The 15,419-nt window shown below is 35.4% G+C and overlaps 2 protein-coding genes and 2 long non-coding RNA genes across 4 annotated transcripts in view; 2 read left to right on the forward strand and 2 right to left on the reverse strand.

Annotated features, from left to right (window-relative positions):
* Positions 1–2,745, forward strand: part of LOC126969739 (trichohyalin-like) — a 67,419-nt gene extending 64,674 nt beyond the window's left edge. The window contains exons 3-5 of the mRNA XM_050815303.1: positions 125–316; positions 1,114–1,293; positions 2,501–2,745. Of these exons, the coding sequence (XP_050671260.1) occupies positions 125–316; positions 1,114–1,293; positions 2,501–2,725 (597 nt within the window). The 3' untranslated portion in view covers positions 2,726–2,745. The remainder of the gene's footprint in view (positions 1–124; positions 317–1,113; positions 1,294–2,500) is intronic.
* Positions 1–15,419, forward strand: part of LOC126969748 (uncharacterized) — a 304,380-nt gene that overhangs the window by 171,326 nt on the left and 117,635 nt on the right. The window lies entirely within an intron of this gene.
* Positions 3,039–4,207, reverse strand: LOC126969745 (uncharacterized). Its single transcript, XR_007730440.1, has 2 exons — positions 3,331–4,207; positions 3,039–3,254 (listed from the first exon to the last, which is right to left on the reverse strand). It is a non-coding gene; the product is annotated as an uncharacterized LOC126969745 (long non-coding RNA).
* Positions 5,194–11,966, reverse strand: LOC126969733 (tectonic-like complex member MKS1). The gene is made up of 7 exons (XM_050815293.1): positions 11,685–11,966; positions 11,053–11,523; positions 10,060–10,267; positions 9,292–9,447; positions 7,694–7,826; positions 6,418–6,653; positions 5,194–5,413 (listed from the first exon to the last, which is right to left on the reverse strand). The coding sequence occupies exons 1-7, from the start codon at positions 11,759–11,761 to the stop codon at positions 5,198–5,200; spliced, it is 1,497 nt and encodes a 498-aa protein (XP_050671250.1). The 5' UTR covers positions 11,762–11,966; the 3' UTR covers positions 5,194–5,197.

Below are 15,419 nucleotides of genomic sequence, written 5' to 3' on the forward strand. Positions count from 1 at the left end.
TGCCAGTTTTACAAAAGTCACCCTTTTTATTAATAATAAGTTCGAACCGGCTAATTTGTAGGTGACTTTTATCAGTTATTCTAAATTTAAATCAAAATTATTTGTGTACTACTTCTTCTTGTAGTTGAAAGTGGACGCTTCGGAACAATACAGACGATATATACACAAGAAGAGAGACCAAGATCGCAACTCGCAACAGTACCGGATGCTGCAACTTGCTGCTGAGGATCAGGCAAGAAGGGAGCAGTTTCTTGACTGCATCAGACACAAGGAGAAGAAGAGTGCTGATTTGAAGGCGTGTCTAGAGGATTGGCAGGTAGTATAAAATAATTAACTGAATAGAATAAATATTTGTTTCTGGTGTTGACATTGTGATAATTTTTTATGACAAAACGGGACAGGACGTTCAGCTTTTGATACGCCCTGCCCATTACAATGCAGTGCCGCTCAGGATTTTTTTTTATTTTACTTTATTCGACAAATCAACAATATTTATGCACAACTGTAAAAATATCAACAAGGAGACTTAAAACGAAAAGACACAGCAAAAGTATCAATAACTGGCATGTACTGGATTCTTGAAAAACCTAAAAATTCTAAGCGGGTCTATAATTGCGCTCGTCACCTTGAGACATAAGATGTTAAGTCTCATTTGCCCAGTAATTTCACTAGCTACGGCACCCTTCAGACCCAAACATAATAATGCTTACACATTATAGCTTCACGGCAGAAATAGGCCCCGTTGTGGAATAGGACCCATAATAGAAAGCGGTAGATTCAATAAGATTTTTTTTTTATTGACATTCATAAGTGTCATTTCCGTGACCTACTTGAATAAACTGATTTTGATTTGATTTGAATCTAGCCGGCATCCTGTGCAAAGGAGCCTTAATAATAGCATGAGGATATTATTTAGTTATGCTTGTTTTGCATAACCGACCGTTGATCACGACCGTTTTCGCGCGTTATTACCATGCATGACGGTTTCATTACCGTATAAAAAAAAACCAAATGGACCTCATAAATTCTTTGCTGCCTCGTTATAGCTGAGTACTGCTTAATGTATTATCTATTTATCTATATAAAATAAGTCATTAAAGATACTTGCTGCAGATAACTAAGTTAGTCGGTAAGGCGATGGAGGAAGACACACGCCTGCAACTCGCATCTGAGCGGAGACTTAGAATGTATGCCGCTGACGAGTTGAGAAGACGCGCGGAGCTGGTGCACGCAGAACGCAAAGCAGACAACGCGCAGCAACGACGATGCGCCCAGTTGAGAGATGCTTCTAAGGTACGCTTACTTACCATACTAATAATACTCAAAGTGTCGGGGATCCAGTGCTCTATGAACGGCTAGATCACTTGGTGTTGCGTAAAGACGCTTCATCGTGTGTCTTCTACCGAATTAATCACGGGGAGTGTTCCGAAGAGCAGTTTCACCTGATTCCTGCCGCCGAATTCTACCTTCGCACGGTGGCGGACCTCCACAATGCGGTTTTCTAGAATTCTCTTCCACTCTACCAAACTGGGGAATAAGCTTTCTTGTGCGGTGTTTCCGGGGCGATACGACGTGAGTATCTTCAAATAAAAGGCCAGCAACGCTCCTGTAATTCCTCTGGTGTTGCAAGAGAATATGGTGGTGGTGATCACTTAACACCAGGTGACCCGTACGCTCGTTTGTCCTCCCTTTCCATGAAAAAGAATGTTAATAATAAAAAAAAAGAAGAAATTCAATTCATTTTAAAATTTTATCAAAAAAAATGTTTTCTTTATTGAGACATTGAAATCGAACCGTTTTTGATGAGATTGATTAATGTTGACGAAAGTACGACAAAAACGCGCGAAAAAGGTCGTGGTCAACGTCGGTCGGGCAAAACAAGCATAACTAAATAATACCCTAACTAATATTATTATTAATAAATAAAATGCGATTATTTTGTTCTCTATTATTTTACTGTATTTGAGATGTGACCGTGTAGTACTGTCAAACGACAAATAACGTGTTGACATTAGTCGATGGTGTACATCATCATCATCAGCCGGAAGACGCCAATGCTGGACAAAGGCCACCTTATCACCAATTCCACCTTCCACGCCACAAATTAGGATATCATCCCCACCATCTGGATGTGTGGCGGTCCTCCACAGTGCGGTTTTCAAGGAGCTTTCTTCGTCGTACTACTAAGCTGTGGAATGAGCTGCCTTGTGCGGTGTTTCCGGGACGATACGACATGGGTACCTTCAAAAAAAGCGCGTACACCTTCCTTAAAGGCCGGCAACGCTCTTGTGATTCCTCTGGTGTTGCAAGAAAATGTAGGCGGCGGTAATCACTTAACACCAGGTGACCCGTACGCTCGTTTGTCCTCCTATTCCATAAAAAAAAGGCCTCCCCCAAATATTTCCATTTTCGCAATCATTTGGACTATGTCGGTAACTTTGGTTCTCCACCTCATTTCTGATGGTGCACATGAATAATAATAATTATGAATTATGTGTAGCGCGCCGCAATATCCCACGCACTGGGCAGTTGGGAGTGTACATTGCTGCGGCACGACATAGCGAGCGAGGACGCCACGCGCCGTGCGACATTCGCCGCACAGTATGCAATGAAAGAAGCTCGGAGCATGCGAATAACGCACGCATTGGAGAAAAGACGCGCGCACGCCCGCCATGTTGCTGATGTAACTAGACAATTACGTGATGCTATAAGAGGGACTAGATAACTTTTAAATATATATGTTATAATATATGCACATGTGTTATTATTTATCGGTGATGTTTGAAAGAAAAAAATGCTTCCCGTGCATCTGCATTCTATGTCCGGTTGTGACAGTGTGCACCGTTTCCACAAATTTCACACCAGCTCAAATGTTTTCGACTTACGTAAATGCAGCAACAGTACTTATAAATAGTAGATTGTTAACCGAGGGTCGAAAGAATCATTTCCCGGCTATAGTCCGAGTAGGAAATGATTCTTTTACCCGTGTTAAACATTGTACTTTTCATTTCGAATATGAGGAAAATGAAACTAGTTAGTTGTTTATCTAAACTATTTATTCATAATATATAATAATATTAGTAACACCTATTTAAAATTAATTGTCAATTAGGACAATTCGTGAAATTAAAGTTACATTTTTGTTTGGAATGTTTAATAATTAATAATTGGCCTTGACTTTCAATGTCCTTAATTGTCAAATTTGTGAGTTTACTGCTTCTGCAAGCGCCGTTTATACTGAGTATCAATACCACCTGTGAAACACGAAATTTTTTAGTATTTGTGTAATAAATACGTTCATTTTTAGAATAAATACTTAGGGAAACTCACCTTCACTGCCAAATATATCTCGTCAGGAGCATCATTTAAAAAAAAATCCGCTTCATGAGAGGTGAAAACCTTAAATTTCCTACTCTTGAACCCCTGACACTGTCTTTTCAAAAATGATGTTAAATTACACTAAGTATACTCTTGAGCATTGAATATCGGCTCCATAACGTAGAAGGCTGTAGTTTGCTACACACTCCATTAAAATATGTAAGAAATACACTTTCGGAAAACGATTTTATATTCTTCTCTATTAGCCACTTCATAAAATCATTGTATGTGTTTATATATCTTTCTTTTGAGATTTCTGGCAAAAGATTTTCAATAACACAATTTGCCTTGTCTCTAATTTAATCTGGTGTTAACATTTCAGAATCGCTTGAACTCATTTTTAATATTCAAATCTTAGCATAAAAGATTATTACCTATTTTTTGAATTCAGTCACAGATACATTACAGATCAGTATCCCGCCAATTTATGTCGACTTTTTAAATTTATATATGGAACTCACCGCGAAATTGTTGCGGCTTATTCCCTTCAAAGTAGTTTGCGCTAAGTTCACACTGGCTGTTTAGAAATACACGTGGCATTTCTTAAAATTATTTTTTTTTACATAAAACTCTTCATAGCTGAAAGCAGTTCTATTTTTAAAGTTCATTCCGGCCCTTAGGTGGGAAGTAATTTGTATGAGTTTTTCCTGGGAAGCAGCATTTTCCACCCAATAATCAGATCAAAACAACATTACTTTCCGAGTATGAGAAATGAAAACAAATTATGTTGATCTTCACGGCAACCATCCACCACTGACAACGTGGTCCTTCGAGCCGAAGTTCCGTTAGTGGTCATTTTAAAAGTAAGTGAACGCATTACGTCACCTGAGGTATGGCGGGGGAGGTAGACAAACGTCAAGCTAACTCAGTCTACCGTCGACCATCGCGCCCTCCTCCGTCTCGCGCTTGCGCATCTCTCCCCTCAAGAGAAGGTCGCCTTCGATGAAGGCTTAGAGGGCACTTGCCCAAAGCCAACTTCAGGTGGTGTTTAGTGGGTCGGCACCTAGGTTGTTACGTGAGTCCCATATAACCAACGCAGACTTAGGCTGCGTTGGTATGCATGAGCATTCACCACCTCCCTCCCGTCGTTATCCCCGAGGGTAGTCCTTTCCCTTTGTTTGGACGCAAAAAAAAAATCGAGTAGGCATTACTCATTGTGAATTGTACGGGGACACTATGCCCTAATTGTCTTTTAATTTTTAATATTAAGTGTAAGTTGCAATTCTAAGTGAAAACTTGTAACAGTTTTATTGTGCGTTTAAATTACCAACCCCTTCGACGTAAGTTATCTAATGTTGTTAACAATTTTGAAAGCGTTTTAAAACGTGAAGCGTCATACTTCTCGGCGTTGGTAGGATCATTCAGACACGAAAATGCACCATGACCAGCCATCGCTGCTATCGACGTTTCTTCTGTCCGTCGACATCAAAGTCATTAGCAACTCGTCACTTCACGAGATCCATATTATGTGGAATCAAATTAAATTTGTCAAAATTTTTTAACGATGCCAGACACGAACCCGCGACCTCTCGGAAAAATATCACTTTACAAATTTGAAAGAGCGACATCTCAAGTCAATTTCCTAATATGCAAATATTGGGGTTGATCAGGTTATCAACTGTAAAGTAGATCCTGTAGATGGAGAAACAACCTGATAGTTGAACAAGACATACCAAGATTTATGAATATATGTCACTTGAACGGTTGGCTTAGTTGAAAGAGCACTCGGACGGAGTCTTCGAATCTCGCATCGTTCATAAATTATGGTTACAAATTTAATTTAATTAATCCCAGAAGTGAGTTAAAAATCACAAATTGTTTATGTGGAATCATCGGTATAATTAGTATCGTATCTGACGGCCTTAGTGGCGGCCTTCAAAGTGGCCTTAGCCAGTTTATATTGTTTCAGCACAGCATCCACTCCTTCCAATACTGCGCTGGAATCCAACGGCGCTTGCCTCATCATCCGAGTTTGCGATATACACGACCAACGCACTAATACTGTTCCGGTCGATACCAACTTGAAGTCTGCATCCTGGAAATATATTTATAATAATATGATCACTTACTCTTGAAACTTCTTTAGAATCGTTGTGATTTGAAACTCGATGAAACGAAAAAGAGAGACGATTGAGACACAAACAGGTAAATGTATAGGATTCAACCGGCGAGATAGTAATCTAATATATAAAATTCTCGTGTCATGGTGTTAAACTTTGAACTCCTCCGAAACGGATTGATCGATTCTCATGAAATTTTGAGTGCATATTGGGTAGGTCTGAGAATCGGACAACATCTTTTTTTCATCCCCCTAAATGTTAAGGATGGTCCACACGATTTTTTTTAATTTGTTTGATTATGAGTCAGAATTAAAAAATACATACAACTTCAAATTTTCACCCATCTACGATCAACAGTTACTTTTGTATCGCGATTTTAATATGGCAATACAACGTTTGCTGTGTCAGCTAGTATTAGTATAATTTTAAGGCTTGGTGAAAAATAGTAAACCTTACATTTATCCTGATACTCTATATATATACTATATATACTCTCTCGCAGCCTACCCCTGATTAAAAATACTCATTAAATTGAAAATTATGAAACTTGAATTATTTTCAATAATCCTAATTCTTTTTTTATGTTCTTGCAATTAATTTAAGTTGTAATACAATTTTTTCAAAAATTTTCAATGAGTGTTTTAATCAGGAACTTTTCAGAAGTTTCACTTCTACTGTGTGTGACTTGCACACACACACACACACACATATTTTTTTTATAATATTTTATCTTGCACCAAATTAAGCATATATAGCCTGTATTATGGGTTGCAAGACAACGATATTTTTAATAAAATATACTTACTTAAACATACATAAATACATTTAAACATCCATGACTCGGAAACAAACATCCATATTCATCATATAAATGCTTGCATCTACCGGGCTTCGAACCCGGGACCTCTAGTTTAGTAGGTAGGATCGCTAACCACTCGGCTATACAAATCGTCGCATATTGTAACTTATTTAGGTATACCTGCAAATTGTGTGAATCAAGCACATTCAAATCGTCAAGGAGATGACATCCACCAATGAAGAACCTTCGACTCTCCGCTACTACGTCATTCATCTCGCTAGGTCTAGAGCAGGACAGACGCTCGAGGTGTGCGCCTGGCGCCAGTGTGAGAGAGAGACGACTATATCCCTCAGTTCTGTGCCTGCCCCACCAGTCCACAGAGATCACTTCCAAGAATATTCTGATTGGCTGTGGATCTGTCGTCAATATTCTAAAGTCAGTTTTTATTTTTTTTATCTACACCCATGCCACCAATCCTCTATTAAAGATTCTCAAACAGTTAGCTTATTGCCAACATTAAAACACCCAATGTCCTAATGACCATTACATCATCCAAACGAGTGTTGTAATGAAATTCAGTACAACATTATATCATCCGTTTTCATAATAACACTCCTTTGGATGATATTATGGTTACTAGGACTGGCTTTTTTAATGTTAGCAGTAAGCTAACAGTTTCAGAATCTTTTACATAGGATTCATATTATGAGTGTAGATATAGTCTTAGTATGCAACTGTTGATAATTAGGAATCAAAAATCATGTGATACTATTATCATACGAGGCCAACCCACATTCGTATTTTATTACCCTTTATTACACAACAGTTGCATAAATAACTAATAAAACAACTCTTGAATATGGGTTTATAACCAAGAATTCTAATAACTATATTCTGGCTGGCTGGCTGGTCCATGCGTCAACTCATGAATGCATGAATATTTGTTGGATGCAATTACTAATTGTGACAGTAATCACGACCATCATGTTCACGAAGCATACTTGAATTCAAGCTCTAAAGGTTGATGCATCCAAGATACGATAATTTATATTAATACAGTTAATTATTTATTGCTTTTTATTAAATCATTTATATCATTTATATTATTTAAACGCGACTCATATATTGGATGCAGTACCTTATAGACTAATTTGTTATGTATGTTATACAGCAATTGTAAAATACTCTATTTTATTGAAAAGAGTCTATGTGCGGTTGCTCTGCCACTCCCCCCATCCCGTTAGCCTCATGCCCGTTAGCCCCCTCTTATATAAAAAAAACTACTACAAACCAGGTTAACGAAAGTTTGGGTATTAGAAGAGAGTATGGGCAGCGGTGATCACTTAATGTCAAGACACAAGGCTAACTCGTCCTTATCCTCCATAAAAATATCCACGACGTCTGTATGACTTCATTGTAAATGTAATTAATCTGTTAACCCAACATACAAACCTACCATCATTCAATGACACTTCAAATTCCAAATCAACAGTGTGTCCATACAGCCAGCGTCTATTGGCCGTTTTAGTAGACTTTGTGACATGTGTCCTTCCTTGCAAGACGTTATTACACTCCACTCCATCTGGAAGCTGAATTTAAATATGTAATTATGATTAAATTATAGTAAGAAAAGAAAACAAAAAAATAGTCGTTTTAGTTAGTGGCAACTAAAATTTTATTCATTCGGAGACTTCGTTCTGTAGTACCTCTACATCATTGTTTAAGGAGTAACCTAACAAAATATTGTATATCTACGTCTAAAAGATTGAGGAAGCATTTAATTTAAATTAATTTTTAAAGTTTTACATGTTATAATTCTGTTATTTTCCAGTAAAAAAGAATACTACTATACGCGTATGATAAGTTATTCATCTTTAGTGTAATAATATAAAGAGATATAAGTAAAGGTATGCTGAAAGTTTCTGGACTGGCCATATGTAAAAAAAAACTATACGTGGTCATCTCTGTGACGACTTTCGTTAAGGTCGCGTGGCGACTGCTATTACCGTAACTAATATTGATAGTACAACAACTGATTGAAACTGAAAAAAACATTACATATCAACAAATTCGTACGTAAGGTATTGGTATGAGCCAAGTGCAAAAGATTTTGATTTTATAAGTTCAACTGTTAATCGTCTGCATTTGACATTTAGGTTTTAAATTAGTGGCTATATCGTTCAGCAAAACCAGGGAAAGCGGAAAGCCCTAAATAGAAGCCTTGTGGCACCCCTGATGGCAAGCTTCTTGCAATGGACTTAAAGCCATGGGTCCTTACAATCTGCGAACGGTTTTGTAGATCGGATTCGCATCACCGCAGTAGAGATTCGCATATTCCGGCGTGACCAGGTATTTCAATGAGCAGTTCGTGATCAACCACGTCGAAAGCCTTAGGAAAATCAATGTAAATAACATGCACTTCGTGGCTATCTGTAAAAGATCGAATAACATCACTTACAAAATCTACAAGATTCAATGTGGTTTATCTAGCAGGTAGAAATACATGCTGTTGGAGGTCGCATCTATAAAATAAGCACGATTTATAAAGAATAAAAATATAAAATTTCGAAATAAAAAGTCGGAATGTCGCTACTCGTAGCTATGTGGGCTTGGTGATCTAACCAGATCTTTCTCAGTTTCTCTATAGTTTATAATGCTAGAGAAATATATTGAGCAAAAGCGCTCCCGAGGAGATTCAACCGTAAACCTATATATTCTCTTAATATAAATAATATAACACCCTAATTTTACCAAGAATTCTAATTAGGTATATAAAAATTTAAAAAAAAACGTAAAGGATACGCCCGGCGTTGTACAACGGAAAGATTAGGTACTGAGAATAGAGTGCATAGACAAATCACAAAACTAGCTAATACACAGCAATCACAATAATAAGATTTTGCCTAAATTAAGTTCTTATCTGGGAACATTGATTCATTTGTAAGATATTCATGTAAACTCGCAACCCGATACTTGATAGACATATACTCACCACTCTACCACCGTAGCGTTTCTCATATCAGCCTCCAAAAACCAGTTTATAATAATCCTCACCTTTATGTAGTATTCAATATAAATATTATCCATTTCAAAGTTTTCCGCTAGCACAATTTCTAGTGTCACATAATACTTTCGTTTGCCAATATTTGGATATATAAAACTGTAAGTCTGTTTATGCTTCTTCTTCCACTTCTCGTAAAGTTTTCCGAGCTGAAATTTTAACATTACTTACTAATAGACTTACCAAAAACATCTATTAAATCATATTAAATTTAAAACACTTGCAAAATAGTGGACTTGCAATGATCTTTAACTTGATTGCAAAGAGCTTTAATGTTATATAGCCAAAAAGTTAAATGTTTGAGTATTTTGTTAAAGAATATTTCATATAAAATGGTTTCAAAAATCTTGAAAATCCATGACTTTTTTAGTCTACCAGTGAACTAAGGTATGGCGTATAGCTAGCAGTACCTGAGCGGCATGGCGGCTCAAACGAATAAAGCGTTCGATGTGTATTATTAATGCAAAACTTTCGTTTTTGCCGCCAGCCGCACCTTTGCAGGGTACATGAATGAAATGGGTGTGTGGGTGGGGAAAAAAACGGACCGCAGGCAGAGGTGCCCAAACTTTTATAACTGCTGCTTATTTATATATGAATGTGCTTATTTCCTAAAAATCAATGTTTATATGTTCTCACTACTTGATACGGCCTATAATGATATACACCTCAATATATTGTACAGGATTTTTAACATCCTGTATACACAGAATCACACTCATCTAATTTTTTTTTTTAAACTTAGTAAACATTAAACAAATTACCAGGTCTTCAAGATCTTCTCCACATTTCTGTACTCCGAATTTAACATCCACTCCATATTCCAAGCCCAAAACACCCAAACTATCTTCAATGATATACGGATTAAATACAATATTGTTAACATCTGGAGATAATATGATGAAATTGGAATATGTATTAAAGTATACAGAAAGAAGTAGGCAGTCTTCTTTGAATATAAGATTTCCATCCCTGAAATTGATATTTAAATAAAGAAATATAGGTAGGTAGACTTTAAAGAGTAACAGTGGTGTAAAGGCTATATAGATACATTACTTCTCTAGGAGCAATTAATAGTTAATTCTGTGCCTTCCCTGGGAAAAAAGGTGTCACCCTGAGAACAACTTGTTGAACGATGTGGTTAATATTATTGTACCTATTGTTGTATGTTTTATTTCCCTATCCTGCATAATAGAATCGGGCTAATGAAAGCTGAACCCAGCCATTTATAGGAATTGCAATAATAAATAAAATATCATTATGATAGTGTCTATCAATCTTTTGAGTCCTGCTGTCACATCGGAATTTGTGTTTCTTTAATATTTCTAAGAGAATATGAGTAAAACGATAAGAAGTGGTGTGAAGCCAGTGTTATTTAATATGTTGAGTAAATTTAAGCAAGAACAAGAAGGGAAGGAAGCAATGTTGTGGCAAAAAAATAAATGTTTAGACATCTTGACTGAATTCATAGGTTAGTACTGTGTAATGAATTTGATACTTGATTTAAGATAGTAATTAAAAATTTTATGTTTCTTATATATCACATAGTTCACCTACTATGCACAGTACTGTGTGTGTGTAATGTTTGTTTGTGTTCATTAGTTTAGTTCACTAGAAAGTATTGAATATTATATTGTATTTCAGATATTCTCCATGACAGTTGCGACCAAGAAAACAAATAATATACCTAAGATTAATAATATACCTAAGATTAATTAGCTTATATGCAGAGAAATAGAAACCTCTCTAATACATACCCATCATATTTTGAATTGTCATACACAATGTGCATAGCCATCCATTCTTGTTTTAATAAAGCATTGCTTTCCTGACTTTGACATAAATTTGCAGTTGAGTTTGTTTCTCCAATAGAAGATGCAATTACATCATTTAATCTAAATTTTTCCAAAAAGCTGCTCAATATTGAGTCAGAGATGTTTTTGTTATTAATACAAGGCAAGGGCAGATAACAATCATTATCAATATATGTAAATACTCTTTGAGGAGAACAGTTTTCGGTTTTAATCATATTATGATAACATAGATCATTCTCTGTTACACAGGTATGGTTATCTGAATATGTATCATGCTCATATTGGCTGAATACCTTTTCCTGCCATTTAAAAGTATATTTTTCTGTATTATTCTGGTCCAGGATTTCTCTTTCTGATGTTGAGTCATGAAATTTTGGGAGTGATACAGTATTATCTTGGTGTTTTATCCTAACGCTGAAATTTAATATAGTTAAATTTTAGTTTTAACTACATAACTTACCAATAAATAATATATTTTGGAAAAATAATGCCGAATGAAATAAAACGTTCGCATCATAAATATTATAAGGTCGAGTTCATTGTAGATTATAGAAGATTAACACAAAATCACATACCAATATTGTGTATCCTCAATTGGCTGCTGTATCCAATAAACAGCAGCAGTTTTATTGGTTTTTATAAAATCATTCATTGCAAATTTCAGTTTGCTATATAATAAGAAAAAGTCATGCTTAAATTATTCAAGGAATATATTACTTTCTAACGAGAGATATTATTGTTGTATATAATTATATAATATTATGTTATATTCAAGTTCCAACATTTTCTTATTGTATTATTATTAATTTGTGTTTTATTGTTCAACCTACAATCACAGAACACTTTTACTTACATACATGGCTACAATGCAAACAAATTAATAAACACACTACACAGTTTTTTTTTTTAATTTATTTAGTGGCACGGGATGCAAGTCCATAGGCCCACACTACACAGAGTATCAGTAGTGAGTACATTACGCAAACAAACTTGTATTTTTTTTAATTTTTTTAGAGCATGGGCAACGATTAGTTAGTTTCCCACAGATTATTATTATTTTTATACAATGAGAAAGATATGATTTTATTTTTCATTTTACAACTTAAATCATGAAATTTATCTAATTCTCGTCCAATGACTAGTCCTAATGTCCTAATGAACCATGACAATCATGGTTCAGATGACATATTATGAGTTAAGAGGCATAAGGTATCTAAAGTATGATACAAATGGTCTAGTTGATCACTAAATATTCTCATTTTTACGTTCATTTGACACTTTCTAAGGTCGACTATTAAAACGGAAAATATTCCAGAGGATTGGACTAAATTTACAATTATATTAATACACAAAAAGGTGACAAAGGAGATATAGCAAATTACAGGCCCATAAGCTTAATGTCTAATATTTATAAGGCATTTTCTTAAATTATACTATTGAGGATTACAAATAATCTTGAAGAGAATCAGCCCAAAGAACACGTTGGATTCCGTCGAAATTTTTCAACCATAGATCATATACACACCCTTAGACAAATATTACAAAACTATAAAGAATTCAACAAAAGCTACTACCTAGGGTTTGTCGATTTCAATAAAGCATTCGACACACTAGAACACGGATATATCTGGGATGCACTAAAAATACAGGGTGTACAAACAAAATACATACGATTACTTTGTAATGTATACACCAAGAGTACTGCGCAAGTAAAGTTAGAATCTATAGGCGAAGAATTCCCTATCATGAGAGGTGTACGCCAAGGAGACCCTATCTCACCCAAATTATTTTCTGCCGTTTTGGAGATAATATTTAGGAACCTAGACTGGACAAATGAGGGACTAAACATAAACGGTGAAAACTTGAGCCACCTACGCTTTGCAGACGACTTAATAATATTCTCGGAAAATGCAAGATCACTAGAAATGATGCTGCAACAACTAGCAGATGTAAGTGACAAAGCTGGACTATCGATGAATTTAAACAAAACAAAAATCATGACAAACTCATCACAAACAGACACGATAAAAGTAAATAATGAGCAAATAGAGTACGTACAGGAATATGTCTACTTAGGACAGCTAATATCTACTGAAGGCTGCATGGAAAAAGAGATTGAAAGAAGAGTTACCAATACTTGGAAAAGATATTGGTCACTCAGTGAAGTGATGAAGAACAAAGATATGCCTATGAAAGAAAAGAGGAAGGTATATAATATGTGCATTCTACCATGTTTACTATACGGGTGTCAAACTTGGGCATTGACAGAACATCTAGCAAATAAAATTAAAGTTTGTCAAAACAGCATAGAAAGAAGTACAATAGGTGTCAAAAGAAAAGACCGAGAAAAATTAATAGACATCAAAAGTAAAACCAAGTTTAAGAATGCATACACAACATACAAACAGCTGAAGTGGAGGTAGAGAGGGCATATGATGAGAGAAAAGCAAGAAAAATGGACAAAACTTACCACAGAATGGTGGTAACCCTTTAGACGGAAAGAGACATCGAGGAAGACAGGCTAAGAGATGGGAGGATGACGTTTTAGAGACTGAGCGTTTGGCGATTAAATAAAACAACTGCTTGACTGCGATGAATATGTGGAAGATATGATTTATTTGAAAGTTACACAATATATATACAAAATCCTTAAACTAAAAACTAGTTACCCAATTACAGTTGTTACTTAAAAAATATTTACAAGTTCAGAAAATACACACCAATACTAAAGCTTACATATTAACCAATAGTAAAACGTTTCATTCACTAAGAGTTGAGAATAATATTATGTGTTCTATCTCGCTCTAAAACTAATGCTATCGCAGTTTGTGTAAACTCGCGTCAAACCTCGATCATACGATGTCAATGAGCATTCCGCACCTACGCTGTTGCTCATTGATTAAAATTGCATGAATAGCGATCGACCCCCGAGTCCCGACGCTTCACTCGTGACTCATCATTCGAGGACGCTCGGCCTTGCTGTGCGGTTGTGTAACGCGGAGCATATGACTGATCACGTGAGTATATCTGCGATCGTCGAGAGAACGTGACGATATTCGTACATTGATGAGATTATTACTGGTGATCTGTATGATTCTATGAGTTGATGTACAGCATTATGAAATGGTTCTTATCAGAGCTAAGATTACGTTATACAAAATAAAATGTTCTTATCAGAGCTAATATTACGTTATATAAAATAAAATGTTCTTGTCAGAACGAATCTTTCGGCATACGCTTATTACAGTTATTATGCACGATTACTATTTCTACGATCTATAATGCTACATTACAAGTTAGATATTAGACATTTGTGTTAATTGATATTATTGGTTGTAGGTAAAGCTACAACGTTAAGAAAATAGCGGGTTCGACATGGACTCGCACTGCAAAAATGAGAAAAGACTGGAGAGCTTTAGAGGAGGCCTTTGTCGGAAGACAAGTTGTAGCCGAACTACCGTTTGCCGATAGTCAATATATATTAAAATTGTTAGTATATTAGTTAAACTCTAGTTAATAGTCAAAATGTGTTTTTTAGATAGTACCTAGTCACAAGTAAATTAATTTTAGGCACATGAAACTACACTGTGTAAAAACTTGTTAACAACAATAAAGGCTTTTTATTTTGTTATTTTTATTATAAGGTCGACAACGATTCGTGATTCCGCTGGTCACTGGTGTTACAAGAGTTTGGGCTGCGCAAATCACATACCATCATCGTACTACCTATCATTGGTAGGTAGGTACCCACCTATTAAACTAAGTATGGTATTATATAGTTTTGTTTCTTTTTTCGTACTTACACCAAAAGCCGACCACAACGAACTAAAAAGTTGTTAATGTTAATTTAATGCCTAAGATGACGTGTACAAGTCTAGTTCGCGTCATGGTTCTGTTCAAGCTCATATGTACTTAGGTACTTAAAGGTAAATTACTTTCGAGACATTTTTGCATTTGTTTGTGTTTACGTGTACAGTCAGCACATAAATAAGCCAATACTTCTATATTTTTTATAATTTTTATAGCAGGTGCAGGTTTAGATACTTCACATGGAACGGATAATATGATAATAATATATTAAAATAGTGAATCTTAAACAATTTTTTTAATTCTAAATTTATTCAACTTTTTTTTCTTATTTCGCAATCATTTGTGTTTACTGTAATTTATTCTGATAAAGCTATTATATCTAGTCTCGTCCATGCCTTGAGATTTCTAATAATTTTACAATAAACCACAAATAAAATCAATTTATATATTAATTAACTAAAACCAAATAGCTCACAACAATAAGCAATGATTATAATAAT

Source organism: Leptidea sinapis, chromosome 19, assembly GCF_905404315.1.
Source record: "Leptidea sinapis chromosome 19, ilLepSina1.1, whole genome shotgun sequence".
NCBI lineage: Eukaryota > Metazoa > Arthropoda > Insecta > Lepidoptera > Pieridae > Leptidea > Leptidea sinapis.

Excerpts from the sequence above, each read along its gene's own strand:
- LOC126969733 (XM_050815293.1), bottom strand. The coding sequence starts at position 11,761 with ATGAATGATTTTATAAAAACCAATAAAACTGCTGCTGTTTATTGGATA. Across the intron at positions 7,827-9,291 it reads ATATTGAATACTACATAAAG|CTTCCAGATGGAGTGGAGTG; the intron begins GTGAGGATTATT and ends ATTTAAATTCAG. Across the intron at positions 6,654-7,693 it reads TGAAGTGTCATTGAATGATG|ATCCACAGCCAATCAGAATA; the intron begins GTAGGTTTGTAT and ends TATTGACGACAG.